The sequence below is a fragment of the Cyanistes caeruleus genome, chromosome 20 (genome assembly GCF_971803275.1).
Source record: "Cyanistes caeruleus chromosome 20, bCyaCae1.hap1.1, whole genome shotgun sequence".
Taxonomy (NCBI): domain Eukaryota; kingdom Metazoa; phylum Chordata; class Aves; order Passeriformes; family Paridae; genus Cyanistes; species Cyanistes caeruleus.
The window spans coordinates 9,002,525-9,027,901 of record NC_141720.1 but is presented as its reverse complement, the minus strand read 5'-3'; the positions used below and the strand labels follow the sequence as shown (position 1 = coordinate 9,027,901).

At 42.6% G+C, this 25,377-nt stretch overlaps 1 protein-coding gene and 1 long non-coding RNA gene across 22 annotated transcripts in view; one reads left to right on the top strand and one right to left on the bottom strand.

Annotated features, from left to right (window-relative positions):
• Positions 1-79: 79 nt before the first annotated feature.
• Positions 80-25,377, bottom strand: part of LOC111937108 (uncharacterized) — a 63,740-nt gene continuing 38,442 nt past the window's right edge. For 2 of the 10 annotated variants that reach the window (XR_015278244.1, XR_002868425.2), the window contains 4 exons: positions 23,737-23,892; positions 12,823-13,037; positions 10,129-10,329; positions 7,340-8,760 (listed from right to left, as the gene is read on the bottom strand). This is a non-coding gene — a long non-coding RNA (uncharacterized LOC111937108). Of the gene's footprint in view, positions 2,557-2,722; positions 2,869-7,339; positions 8,761-10,128; positions 10,330-12,822; positions 13,038-14,264; positions 14,410-23,736; positions 23,893-25,377 lie in introns of those variants that run through there. The other 8 variants (XR_015278243.1, XR_015278239.1, XR_015278242.1 and 5 more) reach the window with 8 other exon arrangements.
• STRBP (spermatid perinuclear RNA binding protein) overlaps positions 21,785-25,377 on the top strand; it is a 36,842-nt gene continuing 33,249 nt past the window's right edge. For all 12 annotated transcript variants that reach the window (XR_015278233.1, XR_002868424.2, XM_023938376.2 and 9 more), the window contains exons 1-3: positions 21,785-21,960; positions 24,131-24,348; positions 25,088-25,253. Coding sequence is in view for 10 of the 12 variants with exons in the window: in XM_023938376.2 (XP_023794144.1) it covers positions 21,958-21,960; positions 24,131-24,348; positions 25,088-25,253 (387 nt within the window). In the remaining 2 variants the exon portion in view is untranslated. The remainder of the gene's footprint in view (positions 21,961-24,130; positions 24,349-25,087; positions 25,254-25,377) is intronic.

Sequence of the window (25,377 nt, the reverse complement as noted above, 5' to 3'; positions counted from 1 at the left end):
CGTGAAAGGGATAACCAGGGAGTCACATGCATGCTGCTGAGTAGAGCAAAACTTGAGTTTTGAGTCAAAGTGAAAATATGCATTATCTGGCTAAATGTCTTATTATTTATTTACGTGGCTGTGAAAAGGGTGCCTTGTGATTTACAGAAATAAGAGAGTGAGTATTCCAAGCAGTTCCTGCACAGGGTATGGCAGAAGAGCAAATTGATAACGTAGGGGGTCCTAGATACATTGGAATTAATTTTTTTCTGTATCTGTGTCCTCTAGTTTGTTAACAATTTTTAAAAGTTTTACTGTACTTTGTTGTGACAACTCAGAAATGTTAAGTGTGGTTAAAGCAGAGAAAGATTTAAGTGAGGATTATTCTGAAGAATGTCACATATTTCAGATCTCCAGTTCCAAAAAATGTTTATGAAACTGTAAGTTAATTAAAATAGCTGGGCTATTTAACTTAAATTAAAATACTTGTGTTCCAGCAAACATTTGAAGCCTGGCCTTCTAGGGTAAAAACAGAAAATTAAAATAATTTCCTCCATTCATGCAGAATACTTTAACATCTTTAGAAGGAATGGAGAAGAAAGGACTGTTTGCAAACTTGGTCTAGTTTTCTTTGATTTTTAAAGACATGGAAACCATTTTTGAGACCCAAAGGAAGCAGCAGTGGTGGCAGAGAGGAAGGAAGGAAGGAGTATGGAGCAGTGCTGGCTATTTGGAGGGGAGGCCTTAAAACAAAACTTTTGGAATGGCAAGCGAGGAAGGCCTGGCAGTGTCCCTGGAGAGGTTGCATTGCTGTACTTCTGAGTTTGCTCAAGGTCGTTGTTCTCTCTCTGAAGAATGTTTTCCAAGAATTTAACGAGCCCACCTCTTCCATGGAAGGTGTACAAGCTGGGTTGTAGTTATTTCCTGCCAGTGTAAAGAGGAAGGAGAAATCTGTCAGCAGATGGCTGAAGCTTCTACTAAATTCCTGGTCATTTTTAGGAAGTTAGACTTGTCCCTGGAAGTTCTTGGCATGTATAATTTTCTTCTGTCTGGAGCTTTCCAACCATTTTCCTATGCTTCATTTTGTGTAGAATGCAGGGAGAAATGTGGAGAAGAGGGAGTAGGATTGCTAACAGTGAGGGTTTAATGCTTTCAGTTCTGTGTTCCTCAGAATCTCATCATTGATGGTGCCAGTCTGGTGCTCCTTTGGCATTTGTAGTTCAAAGAGAATCTTCAGTCTTGCGAGTTTGGTTAGTCCTGGTTTTATAAAGGGCTTTATTTGCACAGGCTGTTCATCCAGACTCGTTTCTGCTGAACTCTTGGCAGTATTTTTCATCTCTGCACAAAGAAGATGCTGATGAAGTGTCAGTTCTTGCTCTGTGTGGTTGACAGAATATGAGGTGGAAATCTAGGACTTGATTTCTCGGGGAACTGGAGAAAGGTTCCACATAGAAATTCTTGTGTGTTGGGGGCTGGGGGAGCCCCAGGGCAAACTGGTATCAATGCTGCTGAGGAAATGACCAACACTGGCTTGGTGGCTTGTCCTAGAAGGGATTTCAGACACAGCTGATTTCAAACCAAAGGCTCAGAAGTAAATGAGAAGACAGTAAGCAATTGGAAAGGTACAACAGAAGATGGCATAAGGCAAGCCATGCCAGACCTAAACATGGGAGAAATAGTTTCAACTCTGGTGCATATGTGGGTTTTGGTGACTCTTGTTTCTGACTTGTACGCAGTTTTTCCATGGATGTTCATTCAGAATGCAATGCTTAAGGTTGCAGAGCTCTCTTCTTTTGAAGACCCTCTGTTAATGTTCCTCAAAAGCCTGTGGGTGGACTGAGATTTTTTTTTTTTTTAACTGTGAAATCTTGTTTGGAAATAAAAAAATGAAAAAAAAAATAGTCTAAGAAGCTGCTTCATGTTGTGAAAAACCTCACTGTAGAATCATAAAAGCTTCAGTTTTTCCACGTTGCTTTGTAGCTTGGCATGTAAATAGAGCTCTTTGAAGAGCATGGCTGGAAAAGGGGAGTGGGAAAGGCTCTAGCTGGTTAACAATCTTCTGAGTGTGTAAAAAGGCACCGTGAGCATGCTTGGTGAAGTGTCTGTTAAAACATGGAGCTCTGTCCTGGGCTGGGGTGAGGTACATACTCCTAGAAGTAGCCAATGTGTCAAAGTATCAATTTAGAAGGAGTAGAACTGTGGCAGTTTGTGTATTTTACAGGCTGGACTGGGTGAGGGGGAGCGCTCAGAGCAGGTGGGAGGGAGGTGCTGGGATGTTCTGGCTGCTGAGGGAGATGCTAGGGGGATGAGGATGCAGAGGGTCACTCTGCACCTCTCTGGGCTCAGCTCCAGCTCTTGGTGAGTTCGGGTTTATGGTGTCTCTCACCATCTCAGCATTTTGGGTCAGTACCTTACTTTGGATTGGGCTGGGGAGAGCGAGGACTTTTCTGACAACAGCCACATGAGGAGCACTTGGCTGCTGCGGTGTCCTGGATTTGCTGTAGCCCAGCAGTATTGGCAAGTGAAGATTGTTTTGCTGCTGAATATGCTGCAGTGAGGAAATCAAAAGGAAAATTCCTGTTTAAAGCAATATGAAAGAAATGTTAAGAGATTTAAAGAACAGAAAAATGCAAGTCTCAAACCCTTCTGTAGAAACCATAGTTTGACTACGTTTGTTGTACTTGCAGTGTGATTTGACAAACAGAAACTTTGTACTTGATGTTTAAGGAAGGAGAAGCCTTACCTGAAAGGCATTGCTGGTATCTTTTGTTAAAAGCAATAATTGATACAAGCTACAAGGCCAAAGACAGTATTTTTTCCAGTTGTACTTCTGCAGTTCTTGGCAGTTGTGTAGCTTTTCCTTCTTATGTGTGAGTTTTTCACTGAGCACTGATGACAGAAAACAGTGTCACAGTTTGTGTCTGTGTCAGCTCACAGAGGGACAGTGTTCCTATTTAACTTCTTTGAAAACCCCAATTCATGTCCCTTAACAAAAAACCTGTAGAGGAATTCTTAAGAATTATATGAGCAAGTAAACATCTTGCACTCTGAATTTTCAGACTTTATTTAGTAGGTAAATTATGTTTCTGGTCCTCTAATACCATGGACTGGAAGGGACAGAATTCTTGGAGCCCACCCCACGTTGGTCTGTTGCCTTGTGCTCCTGGCTCTGCTGTGCAATGCACATCCTGACCTTTCTGCTAATTTCCTGTGTGGTGTCAGAATGTGGATCAGGTGCTGGCTGTAGGGGAAGCCCCAGAACAAATTCAGAGTATGTCATTTGTTCTGCTGTTTGTGAAGGGTATGTAAAGCATCGTCCTGGGCTGCTCTGTCCCTCCTCTGTTGCTAAACCCAAGTCTGGGACTAACCCAAGGCTGGATTTTCCATGCAGCTGAGCCAGGCTGCTGTTTCTCTGGGCCACCTGCACATCTGCCCACTGGCTTCTCCAATAATGAGGACCAGGGATTAATTAGTAAACCCCATGCCCTTATGGTTATATGTGGTTGATTTTTCTATAACTATGCAAAACTTTATAACTCTTCTGTCTTAAAATATTGTCATAACCTGCTGATAACTTAAAGGTGTAAGTGGATGTTGAAGAGGAATCATTTATGAAATCCATTTTACGGATCTTTTGGATTGTGGAAACTTAAGTGATCCTGCCACATGTGTTGATTTACATTAGTTCCCTTATGTTGTGGTTTAGTGTGCTATTTAAGAGCCCTAAGATGCTCCTGGTGATTGACATAACAAAATGTAAATTATATGCTGTTTTCCTAAGGTCTAATTTATCTGTCGTAAGGTTTGTGTACCAACAGTATTGAGCTCTTTTACAATAACGTTTCTCTTTCATGTAATGCCTATACAGGGGAATTAAATTACCCTTAATTGTATGCTTAAAAAGAAAATAAAATTGGGGTGTGTATGGCTATGCCAGTAAATTAAATTTTGCTGCTTCTTGTTCTTTTTGTGCATTTAGTTTAAACTGTCTTTATTGAAAAATTTTATGTTTGAGTATCTGGTTGGGAAGAACAGTCTTACTCGTGGGTAGCTGTGAGATGTCACAAAACTTGAAGAAATCTTATGAACCAGAATTCATTTAGATTTTAAAGCAGAACTTGGCATTTGGCTTGGCAGTAAATGAACTCGATGGTGAGAAACTGGTGCTACCCCATAGAAATTGCCCCCTGGTAGGAGCAAAGGGCAGGCTGAGTTTAGGGTCTTGTGCTTTTCTCTTTTAACTCTGATTCTTGGGAGGGAAGACACTTCGACTGAACACATTTCTTGTTTGACTTGCAACACAGCAGATTGGAGTGTTGGCACAGCGTCTTAAGTGTTGGGCCCTCAAGAGTCTTCAGTATTCCCTGACACACGGGGATGATATTCCATGGGGCAAAGTTCCTCCAGAGCTATTGGACTGGCTTGGTAACGACCCCAAACCAAATGTCCCCTAATCCCAGTTCTCAGCCAGCAGGATCTGCCTTGTGGAAAGGCCGGCACAGCCCACGGGTGTGTGGGAAGCCCAGCCCCACAACCTCTGTGCAGCTGCTTTGTGCTTCCAGAAATGAGCTTTAGCAAAACACTCCCTCAAGAGGCTGAGGAGGCCAGAGGCTGTGGGCAGGAGCTTTTTGGGCACACAACAACTGATTCCTTCCACCAAGATTTTGCCAAAAAATGGTTTACCATAGTTCCACTGACATTGTGAAATTAATGCATCTTTTTTTTAGTCTGTAATTTGCAGGGGATGGGTCCCATAACAAGATTGTGGTAAATCATGGTTGATCTTGAAAGAGGCATAAAATTTTCTTCACATGTTGCAGGGCTTTGTTTTCTTTGCTAGGATGTAGCAGCCAAAGCATGGTCCCAATATAACCTTCTCCATAAACATGGTGTCTTTTTTCATAACATGAACTAACATGAAATTATAAGTGTGCTATCTTGCTCACTAAAGAGACTGTACAAAATTCAGCAAGGAAACAAGCTGACATGCTATACTCCACTGAATTCAGTTGCCATTGTTGAAATAGGTGATGTTTTACAATTGCCAGCTGGTATATACCTGAATAAAGGTGTTTGATTTACAAGGTCTTTTTACAGCCTGCTTAGCAAGACACTGACCAGCTGGACCAAACACATCACCTGGAGGCGACATATCAGGACAGTATGAATAGATCCATTCAACAAACAAATTACAACTTGTATTAAAAAATGAAAATAGAAAGCATTTGAGTTAGCTGCCCCATGGCAGTCAGCTGGTGCTGTGTTTCTGACAGAGTAGGAGCATGATCATCAAGGGTCCAATGGTGGCACCCTGTGTGGGGAAGGTCCATGGGATGGGGCTGCAGGTGGTTGTTTTTAACTGTAAAACAAATCACATCAGTGAATGTGGAAGTGCTGACTAACGCGTGTTAAAGTTTGATCAATTTTGAAGCTGAATGCACATAACAGCTATTTATGTGGTGTTCCTTCCCTGGCTGTGGTGGCAGTGGCCCAACCTGCGTGGCTGGTTTTCCCAGCTGAGAAAGCTGTGTGATGTTTTGGCAGGTGTGACTGATGCTGGGGCTGGCTGAAGACAGCCATTTTCCAGTATGAAGACAAGGAGACATATTAGTAATTTATTCCTGTTTTTGATACAGCTGTGCTGAAAGGGGCAGCTCTTTGCATGCGGAAACTTGTTCTTTTTCTCTAGGTATGGGGATTGAGTTTGCTCTGTGACCCTCCTGGTACTCTTCTACTTTTCCTTCTCTGCTCTGCCCGATTGCTCTATGTCTGATGTGACAATCTGAAGGGATTTGCTTTAATAGAAAAGACTCTGGAATGAAGGGTAGATGTACAGCCTGTGACTCCAGAGAACAGACACAGCCACTGGAAAGCTGAGGGCTGTGGTATGATGGAACAAGGAGCAAACATGGATCTCCAAGCAGGATACTTGATGGGATTTCAAGGAAACAGAAACTCAACATTTGGATTCTTACTGCTCTTCCAATCCCAATCTCTTCCCCTTTACTCTCATAATTGAGAGGAAAAGATAAATGTCCAAGAACTGATTTCTCCCCACCTCTGCTTTGAATGATGCCTTTTCCATGTCATAGTTTCTCAGTAACTGTCATCTTTTCAGAGAGCTAAAAGTATTTGGTGAACAGTTATTCCATGTCCTAATGCTTTGTGATCTCTTGATTCGATGGCTAGGTAATTGGACTTGGCAAATAGATTAGGGCTTCTTTGGTTACCCAGCCATGCTGTCCAAGTCTTCAATCATGCAGAGACTTAATCTGTTCCTTTAAAGTGCTCAGCTGTGCCATTTGGGTGACCTGAAAGAGCATCACCGGGGCTGAACTGCAGTGTGTGGTAAACGGGGATGGGGTGTAGGAGAACTGGGAGCACTGCTTCCAAAACTGGAAGTGGGTAAAACTCTTCAACAGCAGGCACTGAGCAACACTGTGTTCCAGTGAAGTGTCTGGCAATTAACCTGCAAGTATTGATTAGGGCAGCATTTGTTCCCTTTTCAGGTGCTGCTGCTGACTTACCACACAATTTTATTTCTTCATATCTGAAGTTCCCCCTATAAAGATCTGAAATGTTTTCCTGTCTCACAAAAACTCTTACTTTAAAACCAGTAATAAATGTACTCCAGTAAATATGGTGACAAGTGTTCTAGAAAAGCCAGGAAGAAAGGCAAATACTGGGAAAAGGGCGGGGAGACAAAACAGATAACTTCTTTGCTTCTGGTGGGTGAGGGTGAAATTGGTGACTGCCAAAAATATGAGCTCAGAGAAGTAGCTTGTTCTGCTCTGAGCCCACATCTGTACACACCTCCTCATCTCTACAGATGGCCAGAAGGCTGAAGAGAGAACACAGTTGTCTAAATTTGTGTAAGAGAAAAGAATCATGACTCCCACCTTGGAGGCACATAAGAACCTCCTGTAACTGGGGGGTTTTCAACAATTTAAAAAATTTGGTTGAATTTTCAGTCTTAGCAAATTTTGTGGAACCTGACACTGTTCATAAATTTTAATTTGTGTTAAAAGATGGTTGTCTGGAACTGCAGTCTTTATTCCTTCAAAACTGGCCTGCTAAGGAATATATTTGATCCAGAAGTCATCTCTGCATGCTTTAGCAACTTATATGATGCTTTTCCACTTTGGATTTCATAGTTCTTCATATTTTAGAAATAACAACTGTCACAGTCACAATAGTGATGGTGCTATCTGGATAAATCATGATAAAAGGCATGAAGATAAAACCAAAATATTTTTGTTTTCATGTTTTCTTTCTTCTACCATTAGTGTAGGAATGAGATTGTCTTTTACACTGAATATGTTTATATGGTCTGCCTTGTCTTTTGGGGGAATTCAGCAACTTTTGTTAGCTCAGGAGATAAAGGATATTTTTTTAAAGCAGGTAGTTGGAAGTCAGTAGTGATCTCTCAACCAAAAACCTGGTTTTGTGGATGTGGCCTTATGTAATAAACTAATAAAAGAGAACAGCTTACAAAGTGCATCTTTGACAGGTCTCTGATCAAGCCCATTCTTTGCAGAGGGCTTGAATACTGAATGTCCCTGAGTTGTCACTGTGGATACTGTTCCCTTCAACCTGAACACTGAGGAGCCTGAAACTGGAAACCTCCTGACCCTTTTAAAAACAAACGAGCAATTTTGTTTAACTTTTTGCTGTGGGTCAGGAGCCTGAGCTTCATGCCAAGTATTTCAGCGTGATCCAAAGTAACACTGCAGACTTAGGGAAAAACTCCTGCAATATGGAACTGATGAAACTGTGACTGTTGAGGTGCTGTGATTTATTACAGCAGATTCTTAAAAGGGGAATAAGAGATGTCCTGCCCTAAACATCCTTCCATAAATGACAATTCTTAGGTAAGAACTTAGCAAGTGTATAGTGAAATATTTTGTGTTCCTTAATAAGGCTTCTACATTAGTTTTAAAATAGCCACATTACAAATGGATCTGCTCTTTCTGTGCAGTTGGGTGCTAACTGGCCTCTGCTTTGGTTCCCCTTGAGATGCTTCCAAATGTGCTTTTAGTGGTGCAGCAGCAGCCCAGTGCCACTGTCATAACAGCATTCCACCCTCTGTGAGGAGTTGCAGCAGCAGCACACGTGGATGCATTGGTCTCTCCCTTGCAGGATGAGGACACTCATCCTTCCAGCACCGTGTCTACAAAACTCTCTCTGGTGGCTGTCCCATTAAGTTTTGAAAGGGAGTAAGTGTGCTGAGAGAATATTAGAGTAAAGAGGATTCAGAAGCATTTGCAGAGAAAGGGGCAACTCCAGAGTTGACCTAAGCTGATTGGGATCAATGGAATGCCCAGGGAGGCAGAGGGAGCCCAGGAGAAACTGTCAAATGTTCCTTCTGGAGTATCCATTTCCTGATGCTTCTGCAGTTACTGCACGGTTTGAATATCATTGAACTGGTGCTTCTGCAGTTGCTGTAGAAACTGTTGGCTCAGGCTGTCTCCTTGCAGCTCTTCTTCAGAGGAAGGGTTGCTTGGGGAGAGCTTGGCTGGGCATGGGACTCACTGGTACGTTCACACTGTGATCTGCAATCTTTATTTTAATACAAATCCCTTGGCTAGCTTCTTTATTTTTGATTACAAACGTTTGATCTGTATGTGGTACTCACAGTAAAGGAGTCCTCTTGTGCCAGAAGAACAAAGACTTGCTTTCTGTTGGTGCTGGGCACTGCTGGTTTGCAGTAGCTGCCTGGTTTTAGTGCCAGTTTTAGCAGGTGCACCTTGTCTCAATGAGTCCTCTTTGCCCCGTCTTGGGCTGCAATGCAAGATATAACCAAAAGGATGTATTTTAGCAGTTGTTAAAACTAGCTGTGGCAGTGTTCTTTATCTCTTCCATGACCCATCCTCCCTCCGGGGGGATCTCTTCTGTTAATGGCCATGGAGTCTCACTGCAGGACTGATAAAATGACATCATCCCATTGGGACATGCTCCACCCAGGGGGAGGAGCCAAGCATTCCCATTTGCATATAATCTGAGCTGGAACACCAGTCAGCCTTTTCCCACTGGATTCCCAGAGGAAGACCAGGCCATTCCGTGTCACCGCTGGACCTTCAGCAGAAAACTACACCCTTCTGCAGGATCACTGCTTCAACAGAAGCACATCTGACACTCCAGGACTGCAGCCACCACTTAATCAAACTGCTACCAACAGCCTGCCCAACAGGGTGTCAGCTTGTATTCTGACTCTGTCAGTGGTTTTTGTGCTACTGCATTTTATTTTAATTTTCCTATTAAGTTGTAGGGGTTTTGGGTTTTTTATTTATACATACTAGTAAAGAACTGTTATTCCTATTCCCATATCTTTGCCTGAGAACCCCTTAATTTCAAAATTATAATAATTTGGAAGGAAGGGGGTTTACATTTTCCATTTCAAGAGAGGCTCCTGCCTTCCTTATCAGAGACCTGTCTTTTCAAACCAAGACAGCCCTCATCACACAGCACAGTTGAAACTCTCATGCACAGTCTATAGAAGACTGAATTTTGGTGGAGAGTTGAGGAGTTCAGGATTTACTGTACTTCCTCTCTCCTTTCTTTCCCTTGCTCTGCTTTCATTATTTGTGCTCCTCTTGTTACAGTTGGACTAGGTGATTGATGTAGGTCCCTCCAGCTGACAATATTCTAATAAAGTTTGAAATATCTCCTTAAAAGATCAAATTAGCCATCCTGAATGAACTGACAGGAGATATAAAGTGCTGTTGGATGGCTGGAGCTCTGTGTGGAGCAGCCTGAAGGGATCTTGTTTGAGGGGTATGGTTTGGGTGCAGACAGGGGAAGCCACGACAGGTGCACTCCTGGTCATCTGGGAGTTCCCAGTAGTTTTTCTGATTTGTAAGAGAGATGCTCTCAGACCCTCTCCATCCTTTACATCTGATTTTGGGTGTTTTACATGGTCACTCAGTATCTTAATGTGAAAGCTGAGTTTTGACTGGTTGATTATTTTGTTACTTTTTTTTTAAGAGAGAGAGAGAGAAGAAACACCCTTATCCAACTGCTCCTATGTCAGTTGGAGCTTTAGGAAAACCAAGTGGCAGAGAGAGCTTGTGGGGGTTTTCTTTACATGTGCTAGAATGTGGTGTGCAGAGTGCTCAGTGCTGAGGAGCTGCCTGCAAAGCTTCCCCTTACCCTGCACAATGGCTCAGGTCTCTCAATAGTGTTCTGAAGTGTTCTTTTTTTTTGACTCCTGATCTTCCTGAGAACAGACTGTGTGTGTCCTGCTACCTGACAAAAGATGGATTCCATTGGCCTCTTTTGAGAAGACACAAGGTTCCTGAGTCCTCGTCAGTTTGACTTTCAAAAGAGCACAGTGCTCAAACAATTTGATACCTGAAAGTAGGACACATTGTGAATTAGGTTCCTCAGTTTAATCATACCATATTCAGATATTGAATTGCTAATTTGACTCTCATGAATGGACAGGTAATTGTTGTCAAGCGTTTCCTGTGACAGTTTGCCAAGCTGACCTGTGAGGAACCCATGAGAGAGATTGAATAACAAAAGCAGCCAGGAATGCAATGTCTGTTCAAATTAAAGGAATGAAGCCTAAGCAGGTGGAAAGCTAGAAAGGGGAAGAGGATGCTCTGTGCTTGGTGTGTGTAGTAAATGAAAAACTTGCACTGTTCCAAGTGCCAGCACCGAGTTACTCTGGCCCTGAGCAAATCACTTGAATTTCTGAGCACTGAGGCCTCTTCCCCATGCAAACAGCACAGCAATTATGTCTATCACGTCTATCAGCAATTAGAGAAGTGATGTTTTGAAGAGTCATGAAATTCTAAGGTCTGATTTTGGGTGTTTTGCTAATAAAAGTACATTGAAACTTGATAACTGCAATCAAAATAGATAAGATAGAGTAATGGTTTTGTCAGTCTCTTGTAAAGTCCTGCATGGAGATTGCCATCTCCCCCAGGTTAGCAGGGGGAGGGTGGGCAGTACAGTCTGGTTACTGGGAGATAGAGAAGTAATTTCCAAGATTTCTTTGGTTTGTTACCTCTGAGCTGTTTCATTCAATTTACTCTTCGTGGTGTTGAAAAGCACATTTATCTCTTGAGTGGTTGCAGAAACTTTGCAGGGTTTGCCAGTTCTACAAAGCACCTTGGTGACACCTGCATGCTTTGATATCTCCTTGCAGTATTTAGGAATGAGATCAGTCTAGAAATGCAGTATATTCTCCCCATGGTGAATGGGGAAAATGGCCACAACCAAACTGTGCTTATCCTTCAGTGGGGAGAACGCTGGTTCCTTTATTAGCTTTTAACTTTCATGGCAATATTCCAAGAGGAAAAAACAGTACTTAAGTTTCATTCTTAGCACAGAGATAAATGGAATGTCTCTGTCATTTGTCTGAAGCCATGTGGTGAAAGGAATGATTTTTTTTTTTTTTCCTAACAGTTTTGCAGAGTAATAGGACAGACCATGATTTGGATTGCACAAGACACGTGCTGGGTTACTTTAAAGTCTGCCAAGTTGTAATTTGCAATTTCTAGAAAATTTAGAACAGAAACATCTGAGTGTCTGCAGAAATCATGCTTCTAAATTTAACTTCTGGATTTTGTGTTGGTAAAGCATGAAATTGTCTGGTAATATTTGTCCACTGAATTTCAGGGACAGCCTTTCCTTGTGTTGACAGTGTTGCACTGGTGGTTCTGCTGTTCTGTTCCTGGTTCTGCAGTGTGTGAATCAGAAATGCTTTAGAGCAAAATGCTCAGTGAAAAGCTGTTAGCTAGGTTTAATTACTTTTTTGTTTCTGTGAAAACAAGCAACAAGCCATTGCAAGAATGTTCTTTTACCTTGTTATTGTTTTCTTCAATGTATTTCTGCAGTTAGTAAATAATGACCTAACTTTCCCAGGCCAGTATGAACTGTTTCTGAACACTCTGTTACACCAAGTGTAGGAGTTTGCAAATATCGCTGAGAAAGGCCAGTACAAGGACTTTTGTTTCCACAACAGAGGAGCTGTGCAAAGTGGAGAACCAGCAGAACCAAAAACTCTTTCAGTGCACAAAGTATTTATGTCCATTTTTTAGAATTTTTTTTTTTTTCACTAACGCAGAAGTGCCAGGTTCTAGAGATGAATTTTGTTTAACTGTGGAATAAAATAGATTGATAGCATTATAATCTGACATTCTTTTATCACTAAAAGTATAGTTTTGGACTGAAAACCAAGCAGGTTTTTTGTGCTGACAGGAGCAGAATTCAGTATAATGATGGTGTTGACATGGACACAGATTTCCACAGGTGGCTAAGCAGGCAATGAAAATATTTGCAGTCTAATCCAGCCTGAGGGATGAAAGGGTTTCTATCTCACTGCCCACCTGAGGAGAACACCCTCAGTCTGTGTGGCAGCTGGTTTCTAATCCTGGTTTTGATCCTGCCTCTGCATCCGGAACCATGTGCTCTCCTACCCTGGCAGGTTGTGGCTTCCCAAGTGCAACTCCTTTTGAGAAATGAAACAAACCCCATCAGTGCTGCATTTAGGCACAGCAGGTTTCCCGTTATCTGGAGAACTGAAGTGGCCAGACACAAACTTGCAGCTAATGGCCCAAAATAAACTAACTTTGATTGCTATTCTCTAGTCTTTCCCTGGACAGTAATTCCAAGTGTTACTTTTAGCAACTCCAGAGTACTCAGGGAGCTTTGGGGTGAGGGAGTTGTGTTGTTGTGAGCTGATGTCCCTGCAAGGCTGAGAGCACTTGGAATGCTGGTATTGATTTGCCAGGCTGTTTGCTCCTCCTGGAGAAAGTGGGGTTTGCCCCTGCTCCAGGAGCTGCAGTGGCTGTGCCACACTCTGGGTGTGTGCCAGCCTGGCTGGGGGGTACTGACCTGCCCAAGGGGCTTCTGGGGCTCCTGGCAAGTTTGGTGCCTCCCAAGATGCAGATCCTGTTTTGCTGTTCCAAGATTTGCTGCTTGATGCTGGTGGGAGGATGGGGTGTGACATCTGGGAGAATGCAAAGGCTGGGGAAGTTTCTTTAGCAAATGAAGAGCTGGAAGTGTCTTTGGTGCTCTTGTGAGTGGCACAATGGAGATGACATCATTATCTATAAAGAGAAATTAAACTAATTCATAGTCCTGTAGGAAATTTAAAGAAAGAGGCCAAATCAGCAAAGTTGTGTCTGTGGTTTAAAAACACCATCCACCTGGGACTGGTGCATTTATCCTGAGAGCTCTTTTTTCTCCCCCCAGATTTTATTTGAAATTCAAAAGATAAAAAAAGGGTAACTGTAGCTTCTTAAGTTGAAGATCAATTACTTAGCACAGTTCTGTTCTCCAAAGATTCCGCAGAATACAGTATTACAGACACCTAATTTAGCCTTTTTTTTTTTTTTTAATATCACCAACCTATTAAAAATAAACAAAAAAAAAGGCTGTGGAATTCATTACTCATCTCAGGATGTTCCTAAGGATAAGACTAATAGATAGAACTTAGGCTCAGAAATTAATTTTGTAACCTAGCTTGTGGTCTACAAACTGAGCATTTCCACCAGTCATGGTCTCTGCTAGAGTCATCCCTTTTTACATTTCCGTGGCTGTACTGTGCCGTGAGAACTGGAGAGAGGAATAATACATGAGTTTTGCAAGTGAAGTTGGCAGATCTGACAGCAGATGCGTGCAGTGGAGATGTGCTGAGGCAAGAGGATGCTGGATTGAGCCCATCTAAAATATTTTTAGACTCATGATTTTCCAGGGAAATAGGGCTTTTGTTTATATTTACTAATTCTGTACATCTCTAAATATATTTGTGGCTCTTTTTCTTCCTCTTAGCCAAGCTGGGACTTTCTACTACAAGATCTTGTCCAAGGCAAATGGTGGACTTGGGTCACAAGTGACAATTCTTTCTCAGCTGTCTCAGGCTGGTGTGGTGTTTTACTTTGATGGATATTGTTGCTAGCTTTCATGCCTAAGTAACCTAATTCAAATCTTTTGGTAGAGTTATAATGCATTTGAAGTAAATAATTGTGTTCTGAGGCTGAAAATGGGTGGCAGCCAGGGTACCCTTCCCCAGTGAAGGGTTGCTGAGTTCTGAAGGGTTTCAAAAGAGCAAATTTTGTTCCCTAAACAGCCTGAGATTTTAGTTACAAATTCTGTTTCAGATCTTTCTGTGGTATTGCATGTTGTGACACTGAATTAAACTTAAAATAATGTGGTTGGCTAGGCAAGAGGTGGCAAGAGAAAACACTTAAAACTTGAAGCTTTTAGTAATCCAGAAACTTTGACAATGTGTTCTTCAACAAAATAGCCAATTAGTCAGGAAGTAAAAAATTAACCTGAACTTGTTCAGGAGTCAGAGTGGAACTAAAACATGGGAAAAATCAGATGGAGGATGTGCACTGACTGGGAGCAGAAGAGCTTTTTACACAAGATTCACAGAGTATAGTGATCTTCCATTCCAAATCCTTTTAAATCTTCTCTCTTTAATTAAAAAAAAAAAAAAAAAAAGTTACTGAGGCAGCCAGACTGACATACTAGAAAATGCATTTCAGGGGAAAGTCATGAATGTTTAAACTGGCTGAAAGGCAGCCAGGCACAGTAACCAGGGGGGTTTGCAACACCAAAAACACAGGGTCTGTATAATTGACATCAGGGAAGAAATTCTGGGGAGAAGCTTCCTGAAACTTCACTGTTGAGGGTTGCTGAAATTTTAGTCAGAAGGACAGCATTTATTCTTAAAAACTTCTTAATACTTTGACACTTCATGTAAACACTGGGAAAACACAACTCTCAAAGACTTATTTGCACTGTGTTATTTGTAAGAATTACTAAATTGGCTTTGTTTATAACCAGAGCTTTAGAATCCATGTTGCTTTTCTCTTTCCTCTTACTAATTCAGGATATGCATTAGCCTGAGCTGCAGAGCAGGGGGCAGAGAGTAGAGCCAAAGTGTTTGGCTGTTGCCTCATGGAACTGATGAAAAGTGCAAACCACCAATGCAAGCAGATCCAGTGTTACTGTAGGACAGTTTGGGCTCCAGCCTCTTTTTTTTTGTTGAAATTGTATTTCAACAGAGGGAATGTCATGCTTTCCAGCCATTTCCATGTGTGTGCCTTTGCCTCCTTGGTGGCAGTTCCCCCATCCTGGCTGAGTCGCTGGGCTGCAGCTCGGGTCCACCTGCAGAATCCCGTATTCTATGGGATATGAATCACAGCAGCAAAGAAACTGGGGCACTGCAGCTATTTCGGTGAAGCTGAAGGGTGCTGGGGAAGGAATGTCCCTGTTCTGAATCTCCTCAACATCGTGGTTACTTCCTGTGGTGGTTTCTGGACCAGCAAAAGCCTTGCAGGTAAAGGCAGTGCTCACAAATCCAGGGATGTGGGGAGTCTCTGGGAGTTTGGAGATGTGCAAGGTTTTAATGCTGGGGTGTGGTGCAGGACAGGGCTGGCATGGTGAGGACCCAGCATGGCACAAACTGGGTGGAGGAGGTAGAACTGTGATTCTCTTTTGGAGAATGTGATGTCATTTCAGGCATAGATCCAGAATTTTGCTTAAACCAGCTCTGTCTCTGGGAGAATGACATTGCAGATGGTGAGTGTCATTTCAGTGTAATGTAATTCTGTTATTAATTTAGTTAATTTTTCAACTGTAAATGAATGCAGTCTGAGTTAAGAATTTCAGATGATTTTGAGTGTGGATGTCACATTATGGCTGCAAAGTACCTTCATGCTTCCTTTGACCAGTTTAGCCAGGGAAGCAGGAATGTAACATTAGGGTGTCTCAAGTCACAAATCAGTTCAGTGTTTCACAGACATTGAGAATCCAGTGGTGGTTGCTGCCTTGTCTCAAATGAACTCTTTGCTATTCATTATTTATGTACCATTTAATATGTAACTTTTTATTTAAGACACCTGTCAAGAAATGCACCCTTTAAGATATTTTGTCTTCTGCAGTGTTCAGTTTTGCATATTTCTTACTGTTTGAACAGGGAAAACATAAACTGTTCATGTGTCAATTTGTTATTTATAAGTGTCAGCAGACAGTTTTAAAAACTTTTTGCACTTGATCTGGCTCTAGTCAGTCTTGCATCTTGACACCCATACCAGGAGGTGAAGGCAATTTCAAAATTATTTCCTTAGAGGCCCTCTGTAGCCCTGGCTCTGCTGGGGGTTGTGCAGGTTTCAGGGAATGTGAAGCCAGATAAAAATCTAGAGGGAGATGTGAAAAATCTATGTAGAAAATACCTCAAGGTCTGCAGCTGGTGTGCTGCTCTGGACCACCTGGTGAGTGTGGTGAGTATGGTGAATACCTTCCTCAGGAGTCTGTAGTAGGTTCAATCACAGGAGGATCTTACATTCTTTCCAAAACTGTTATCTTTCTTATACATTACAATTCAATAATTGCAGTTATTTCTACTAATATCTATTTCTTTCTGAGACTGGATGGTGTGATTCTATCTAAAATAGAGCATTTTTTTCCTCAAATGATTGCCTGTGTGCTCACACAGTGACTCTGTTGTTCCTTTTTTAACCTTCCTGTTAGGCTGGTAATGATTTCCCCTTAGACCATCTTTTCACCTTCTTTCTAAGAGCTAAAAATACGAGCTACACTTGGCACATCCCTGTTTCCTTTACCTTAATGCATTAATTTAGATTAAGCAATTGCTTGCCTTTGATTCTTCAACTTCTTTAATTACTGTACCAGTGTGATTTCTTTTGGCTCTTTTTTCATTCCTTACTCCACAGTGGAGGGGAATCCATGTGTTCACTGATTTTCAGTTGCATCTCTGACCAGAGGGTCCTGCCTTGGCACAGATGGATTCTCCCCAGGAGCTCTCCAGCAGCTTCCTGCACGCTGACAAGTGGGCAGCTGTGCTCCTTGCACTGGGAGCACTGTCAGAGCTCTGGACCCTGGAAGGTGACTTTGATTTCTCTGTTCTGATGGTTACATGTGCTGTGGTTCCAGATCTGGTTGTCAAGTTTGTGCCTACCCTGTATTTGGCACTTAAAGCTGGGTGTGGGGGCTGCCTGGCAGGGGCTGCTCCCAAGAGGTCTCCGAGCACAGGAGCCTTTGATTGAAATATTATGAGAAGTGACCAGGCAAGAGTAATCCTAGACTCCAGTATTTGTTGTATGAAGTGCAAGAGTTTGCCAGAGGAAGTACCTTTGCAGCTTCTAACTATAGTGTTGCTTTGTAATTATTCATTTGGATGGAAAATTCCAGCCTTCTAAAGGTTATCCCACATGCAACTTTGCCAGGAAATGCATTACATGGAAAATAATAAAACTCCTATGAATACACAGTCTCCAGGTGAAACTGGATGCTGAGCATACTGTTGGAAGCAGCCTGAACCTTGTTAAATATGTGTCCCAGCGTTACAGGGCACTGCTCTCCACAATGCTCTGAGTGGCCAGGATTTCTCTTTGTGTGGTAGGGAAGGAGGAAGTTCCATATGAGGAGCTGGGATTTTAAATAGTGAATATCTGCACAAGGCACAGGTCAGTCATATTTTGCAGATTTCTCTGCCCTGTGCTCCTCTCTGAATCCTCATGAATTGTATTTCTTATCTGTTCCCCCCCGGTTTGTTGATACTTTTAACATGAGGAAAAACTATTTTGATATTTCTCTGTCAGTTATTTTGACATTAATCAACACTGCAGATCTTGTTTTGTTTGGTGTCTGGGTACATCATAAAGAGAGTTGCTGAAAGAGTTCAATTACAATATCAGCATCTCTGCCAAATGTATTGAGCTGTTCTGAAAAGCGGCTTGTCTTTTCTGACCCAGATACACAGTTTCCAACTGTGGGAGATGCTGCCAGAAAGACTCTTGGCAGAAGGCCAGCAATAAAATTATACTGCAGAAAAACACAACATATTTTCAGCAGCACTTTGTGTGGTGTGATGAAAAATTACCTGTCTTCTGAATGCAAAGCAGAGGCTAAAATAAACTTCCAATTTGAAGTTGCAAGCCTCTCATTCTGACTTTTGAAGGTAACAAAAACCAGTGTAAATTCCAGATATTTTCTGTTACTATGTGTGATACACCTCGGGCTGTGTTAGATACTCATTGCTTTGTTATTAGCAACCTCTGTTGTTCTTGCTGCCCTGTCAGTATAAACTCTGTCTGCTCTTGGGGTGCTGCACACTGCAAATTGCAGTTCTCCCGGGCAGATCCTCGTGTCAGGGTAGATTTGGAAGGTGGAGGGTGTTTTTAATGTTCAGCTGAATATTGTTAGTGTGTGCCTTCTTGATGGAGCATTTAAAACCAATTTTCATGGTGCTCTTGGCCTGGCCAGGAGCCTGGAGAGCAGCTCACTGAAGTGAAGGGTTTGGAGCTCTGGTGTCCAGTGCCCCAAATTTCCTCTTCTCCATTGCACCAGTAACGCTTCTGCAAGGTGCTGCTGCAGGGGGATACTGGGTTGCAGACACAGTCCATGTCTCCTTTCTAGAGGCCCAGAGCACCCCCATTCTGGTATTTCAGTCCCCATGGAATGCAAGTACCTGTTTCTCCTGCCTTTTCACCTCCCTGTTCACTCTGAGGTAGCTGAGCATATTCATCACCGCTGGCTGTTTAACTGTCAGTCCCCTGGGAATGCAGCTGCAGATGCAGGAATATCTCCTACTACAAAAGCCTCATCTGAAATTCTTTTTGCTTGTCTTGAGCCAAAGCATAAACTTCCTCTGTGAAGGATGGGACGTTTAATGGAAATGTTGCTACACTGTCATGGTGTTTTAATAACATTTCTAATGTGTCAAATCCCCAGTGATTTTAAACCACGCTGCAGACTTTGTGCGGCTCCACTGTGACCTGGTTTGGAGACAGAGATTATTTACTCTTGTTTTACACTTTAGGGCGCATGATGCAGAGCAGAAGTGACTTTTTCAAGGTTACCAAGGTCTCAGTGGTGCAGGGAGCTTCCTGTACAAGTTTCCTTGCAAGAGTGGGTGGCTGCCCGTAGGTAAGACAGCCGTGCATTTAAATATTGTGCTTTTTAGTCTGAGCATCAACTGTTACTTCCCTGAGGATGCAGGAGGAAATATCCAGCTATAGTCTGGTAGTGGAATGAGGCTGTTGGATTTATGGAATTGCTGCTCACTTCACATAATGCTTTCTGATGTATTTGGTGCTGAGCTATGTTATGCTGCCTTAGTCCATATGGTTGGAGCAGATTTGATTTTGGTTTTCCTTAATTTAATTCTGTGTGCTGTCAAATGTACTTTATTCTGTATATTGTGTCTATACTTTTATAGTAAACTCCCTCCTGTTTAGTGCTTTTGTTGAAAATGTTCTCTCAAAGTCTGAACTAAATTAGGGTTTCACTCCTATGCGTGTTTCTGAAATATTCGTAGGATGTTAATGACTTGGAAGACATCGTGTATCAGCTTTGACTCAATTTTCAGGATTTTTTTCCAGCTTTCTGAATTTTATAATAAAGATCCCTTTGTAATTCATCTGTCTGTGCCCTGACTTCAGCCATGCACTGCTGAAAAAAAGGGCAGGTAAAGAGCTCATAAATACCTTCAGCCAACAACCTTTACTTGTCACTGAAAACTGAACCTGCCTTAGAAACAAGAAAACAGGTCACTCACTGCTCCATACACTGCTAAGACAGAGTATGGAGAGGTGTTGGTGTGTTCACTTCATCAGCCCAGCAGAGATGAGCCCCCATTGTGGCTGTGACACTTTCATTTCCAGCCTGTTTTGCATTTTCCAAGGACCTGAGAAGCGCCCGGTGAAGCGGAGCTACCCCAGGAGGGAGAGGCTCTCACAGACTCGCCCTCTGGACAGCAGCCTGCTCAGCACCTCCTGAGCACCAGAACTTGCTCAGCCAGATATCTCTGTCCATCTGCTTGCCACAGCCTGGGTGAGCTGATAAGCAACAGCTTGCAGGAGTCTTGGGAGGGAGGCTGGGCTGGAGTGTTGCTGGAGTCTGGAGACATTGTACTGGGCATATGCTGAAGTCAGCAACACATTCCAGTGCCCTTCTCTGTGCCTGGAATTGCCAAGTTGCAGCTACCACAGAAGATAACAAACGGAAAATGTGAAATGTGGGAGTGACAGGGAAGAAGAGTAGGTGAAGATAGCTGGAATTCAGTTTGGAGAGAGAAATAATTTAAAATAGATTATCTAGAAATATGTCTCATAAAAGTCTCTCTAGTTTGCTATCTGCTGACTCAAGTTATTATTAATATTATTAAAAAGTAAAACGACCTTGTAAAGAGTCTGGCTGGTTCTGGAGATGGCGAAAGGCTGTTGAATGTGGAGGAGCTTATGACTAGTTCACAAAATAAATACTGCCAAAGCAGTGATCTTGGCTTAGTTTTCCTCCCAGCTGCCCCTGTCTGACTTCCAGGATCTCTTAAGAGAAAGAACATCCCCTTTGTTGATTGCTTCTGGGAAGCAGTTTGGTGGAGTGTTAATACACCTTGGTGGGCACAGAGCCTCTGTGATGAGAAATGGGGTCAGTCAGGGTTTTCATTAGCTTGCTTTTCCCAAGTATTTTTAGTATGACTGCACTTAACTCTCTTGGGGTTTCTTCCTTGGTAATTTTCAGCTGCTGAAACAGACAGGTCCCTGCACAGTGTTCTTGTCTGGCTTTTTGTTTTACCCAATCCTACATCCTCAGCTCAGTGGTGTGACATACAAACAACTATCAAGCCCTTGCTGCCAAAGCTACTGGTCCTGTAAACCTGCTTAATTTGTTCCTAACCAGGGAAATAGGGAAGCAAGATCTGCTGTTACCTTTTCCCCTGTCACATTCAAATCTCTGTGGGATGCAACATTTTAATTATTCCCTGTCACATCACAGGTTTAAGTATTTCCTCAGCTTTCAAGTCATCTCACCTATCCCTGTGCTGTTGCCAAACATGCTTTTAATCTCTAACAATGTCAGGCTTCTCTGACACACAATATGCAAAGCATTGCTGGAGAAGGGGGGTCAGCATACAGGAGAAAAGGAAAACATTTTGTGTGTGTGTGTCAATCTGCAGAAATTTACTGACTTGGTTTCCAATTGCTTCAAAACGTTGCTGGAGAGCTGATGCAACAATATGTCTAGTGAAAGCAAAACAGGAATTTTCTGCAAGAACTGGAACGTCTTGCTGTGCAGTGAGCTTATGCTTCCCTCTCTCACATTACCTGCTCTGTTATTCTGCTCTTCTCTCTCACAGAGCATTTCTTTGCAGTTTTATGCTGCCAGTGCTGGTGTTGTTTCCCAGTTTAGTACAAGAAGGCTGCTCCTGCAGGATCTTTTCCATGCTGTGTGCTGGGAAAGGCGGTGCATGGGCAGCACAGGCGGTGTGGGTGATTTCAGCTCCTTGCAAGTCTGACGTCTGCAGTTTTTTAGAATGTACTTGTCTGTCTTTAAATAACACCTTGCAGTTATTGCAACCTGAAGCCTTGGTTCTTGGGCAGTATCTGACACAGGATTGAGGGCTGCACTGAGGATTTCCACAGGGAATTACTTTTTGGTAATTAAATGTAGTGTGTTTGATTCCTAATGTGCATATGACACAAAAATAGAGACTTTGTGAGCTGGTTTCACATAGAACATGTTTGCCATGTTGGATTTCCTGTCTTCCTCATCCCAGGAGCTGGAATTGCCAGGTGGCTGACAAACCTCCCTGGGATCAGCTCTAACTGGCGTGGGAAAGTCGTTACATGTGTGTGGGCACATTACAAAAAAGTTGCTTTCCACAGTGACATCTGTTTGCTCAGATATAAATGGATCAGTGACCGTCCCATCTGGAAGCTGGGGTGCTCTGATCAGTGGTTTGCCTCATGTGCTGCATCCAGCACTTCTGGAATCAACACGTCATCACTGCCAATTTCAAGCTGTTTCTCTCTTTTTGCAGGTGAATTAGAGAAAGTGACTCCCAGAGCACCTTGGCTGTATGAAGTCTTGAGCTGTCAAAGGACTGAGAGGCTTATGAAGAAGTTCTGTCAGGCAAAACAGTGCTTAGCAAAGACACCAAGGAGGAGGGAAAAGGAGAAAGGGAGGGAAAGAGAGCTGAAACACTAACAAACCATGGTAGGTATTTGTTGTCTTTCACAGGGGTGCATTAGAAGTGTTTTCTGCAGCCAGGCTTGCATGGGGCCTGATCAAACCCGAGACAGGGGATTTTCTGACCTTGCACTAACTTGAGGGATGGTACTGTGTGCTTTGAGCAAAGCAAGTGAGGTTTGATGTATTGTCAGCCTCTTAAAGCCAGAGAGTGTTCTTGTGAGCCTGCAGTACATGAATTATTAAATACGAATGAAGGGATGCTCATAAGGTTTTCTAATAAAACTGGTATTAGCAGGCTGTAGCAAACAGCATCAGTGACCTTGAACTTGCAGATTTCATTACCAAATGCTCACATTCCCCTTCCACCTCTACCTCACAAAACCAGGTTTTGATTATTCACATGCATGTGTGTGTGATTGAAGGTGCCTCTGTGCACACTTCAGGACAGTGTAGATGAAATTTGTGTAGCCAAATATACCTGGTGTGTATGGTTTAAGTGAGGAGTCGCTTCTCATTTGCCTGGCTTTGGCTGCAAATCGAAATGCCTGAGATGTGGGATTTGTAAAGATGTGCAAGTATGAAGTATTGTGATGGTGAGATTCTGAAATGTGTTCACAAAAAGGCAAATAACCTACTCAGTTCCTGAACAATACGAGTGGAGAGCAGTTTAAACTTATTTATATATTTTCAAGACCTCTAAGGTTATTACTGAGAGAAAGGAGATGAGAATAAATGCAATAAATTTTAATTACAGTTGCTAATGTTTGTGTGGCTCGTTGCTGCACATAGGCTGTGTGTTTATATTTATATTTAAAAAAAGGACCTAAACCAAGACTTACCATTTACAGAGTGAAAAGGAGAAAGAACACTTTGCAAAGCAGAGTTGTTAATATGTTTTAAATAGTGTCCCACTCTGTCATTCTTTTTGGCCTGAATTGTAATGAGGAGTTGATCTTGTCAGCCCCTCTTCATTAGAAAATAAAATGTGTTCATAAGTAGGAATTACCAATTTATTTCTGTTCCACTGTTGTAATTGACATTTTGTAAGGTAGAAGATGGTGGGTGAGTTGTTAAACGCAGCTTGGCCGTTTCCCTGCAGCCCAGCTGTATCCATGTTGTGGATAACCACAAGAGGGACCTCCTGGAAGCATTTTGCAGCCTATCAAACTGCAGGGGATAAAACCAGCCCCTGACAGATGAATTTTTACTGGCCAAATTATCCATCTGGGTAGGAACACAAAAATTAGGAAGGGAATGATGTCATGACCTTCAATGGAAGAGACACAGGGAGTGCAATAACACAGGAAATCACTGACAGTTCCTGAATAAGGATCCAGCCTCGAGGCCTCTGAGGTTGTTGAAAGTCCCTTTGTGTCCTTAGGAGTGGGTACAGCTACAAACCCACGAAGTAGGGGTGAAAATGACACCTAATTAAGGTGCTTAACATGTAGGAGGAACAGAGAGGTTTGGTTGGTGATTCTGCTCTGGGAGGCTTTCAGGAGGCTTTCAGCAATGACTGATGTGTCTATAGAGACCAAGACTTATTGCTGCCCTTTCCACAGGTCTGTGCTGTGATCACAGCTGGTCTGGGGCACTGTTTAGATCAAAAAAGTCTCACCTGAACAGTCTGCAGCAAACCTGCAGCAAAACTTCCTAGCACAGGTTACCCAACCAGTGAAGTTTACCTCCCTCAGCAGTATCACTCAGGACTCTGAGTTTCACTGCAGACTTTTTAAATTAGCACTCTAATATTTTCCTATTCATTTGAATGTTTTTTAAAAAGAAATTTCAGTCTCTTACCATTTATCTTTATTCTCGTCTTCATTCATGTCTTTGGAAATACCTGTGCAGTGGCTGAGCCTCTCACAGTTCTGTACTGCCTGTGACTTCATCTGCAGCAAACCTGTGAGGGTCTGGCTTTTTGACTGCTTCTTCCAAGGTGTGCTGCTCTTGTCCCTGGCATAAACAGAGGAGAGGTGGCTGCACTCAGCACTTCCAGAATATGCAAAATTGTATTTGGAGAGTATCATTGCCTTTTACAAAACAGGAATCATGCCTCCTTGCCCGCCCTCCTTTCCACATGCTGTGCCCAATCTGCACCCTCCCTGCCAGGCAGGATTCCCATTCAGGCAATGTCCTATCAATACTCCAATAACTTTGTTCTCTTTTCTTCCTGTTTCCCACTCCTCAACAGAGATCAATCCGATCTTTTGCTAATGATGACCGCCACGTAATGGTGAAACATTCAACCATTTATCCATCTCCAGAGGAGCTTGAAGCTGTCCAGAACATGGTCTCAACAGTAGAATGTGCCCTTAAGCATGTCTCTGACTGGATGGATGAAAAGAACAAGTCAGCCAAGTGTGAGGGTGATGCAGAAGCCAAGGAGGTAGCTGCAGAAGGCACTGCCAAGTGAGTGAAGCCTCAGCTCACAACGTGTCCCTGTGCTGCTCTCAATGGCTCCTTTCCTCCAAATAAGAGTCGTAGTGTTACCTGGGTCAGCTGCAGATGAATGTTCATAGGAGGGGGATATATTTGGATTTTCTGAGGTGGGAGCACGTGGGGGGTGTGCAGGGAATGGCAATAAGCCCAGTGTGGGCAGCAGTTGCTCTCCATTTCTTTGCTTATTTTACTGTGATGTTGTGAAGTTGCATTTAGCAGACAAACTTTTCAGCAGTTTGAAGCAAATACAATTCCCTGGAACACACCAGTGCAAATCAACAGCCATGTGCTTGGGGGCTCCTGCAGTCTGATACACTAAAGAAGTTTTTATAATCCAGCAAACAAAGTTTCTTAAGCCTCCATTACTTTCCATTATTGCCATAGTTTAACCCCAGCTGGAAAGTCAGCCCCACATAGATGCTGATTTTTTATTAAAAAATAATCCAAGAGTGCAGTAAATGCTTTGGAGATAACTGGATGAGACAAGAGCTGGTGCTGGCCTGTCAAAGATGCATTTCTTGCACTTTACTCCATGATTTTAAACAATCCTTGTCTACAAAACTGGCTTTTGTCACAGTCTTTTTCTCAGCATTCAAAAAGTAAGTGTCCCTATGTTGCTTTGAAAATTCTTTACTGTGGCTCTTAAAGGGTCCCCTAAACTGTACCTGAAGAGTAAAATTTTAATTACCCTAAATTGTTTCATTTCCAGGGATCAAGGTGGTCGGACGTTATGTGGTGTTATGAGAATTGGCTTGGTTGCAAAGGGCTTGCTGATCAAAGATGATATGGATCTGGAGCTGGTTCTCATGTGCAAAGAAAAGCCCACAAAGACCTTGTTATGTATTGTTAAAGACAATCTCCCAGCTCAAATTCAGGTGAGTTCATTTGGAGCAGTCCTCCCACAATGGGTGACAGCACTGCAAGGGCTATTTGGGGAAAGGCTGGAAATTGTTCCAACAAGAAAGTCAAGCGATATAAAGGAATATACTCTGAATCTAG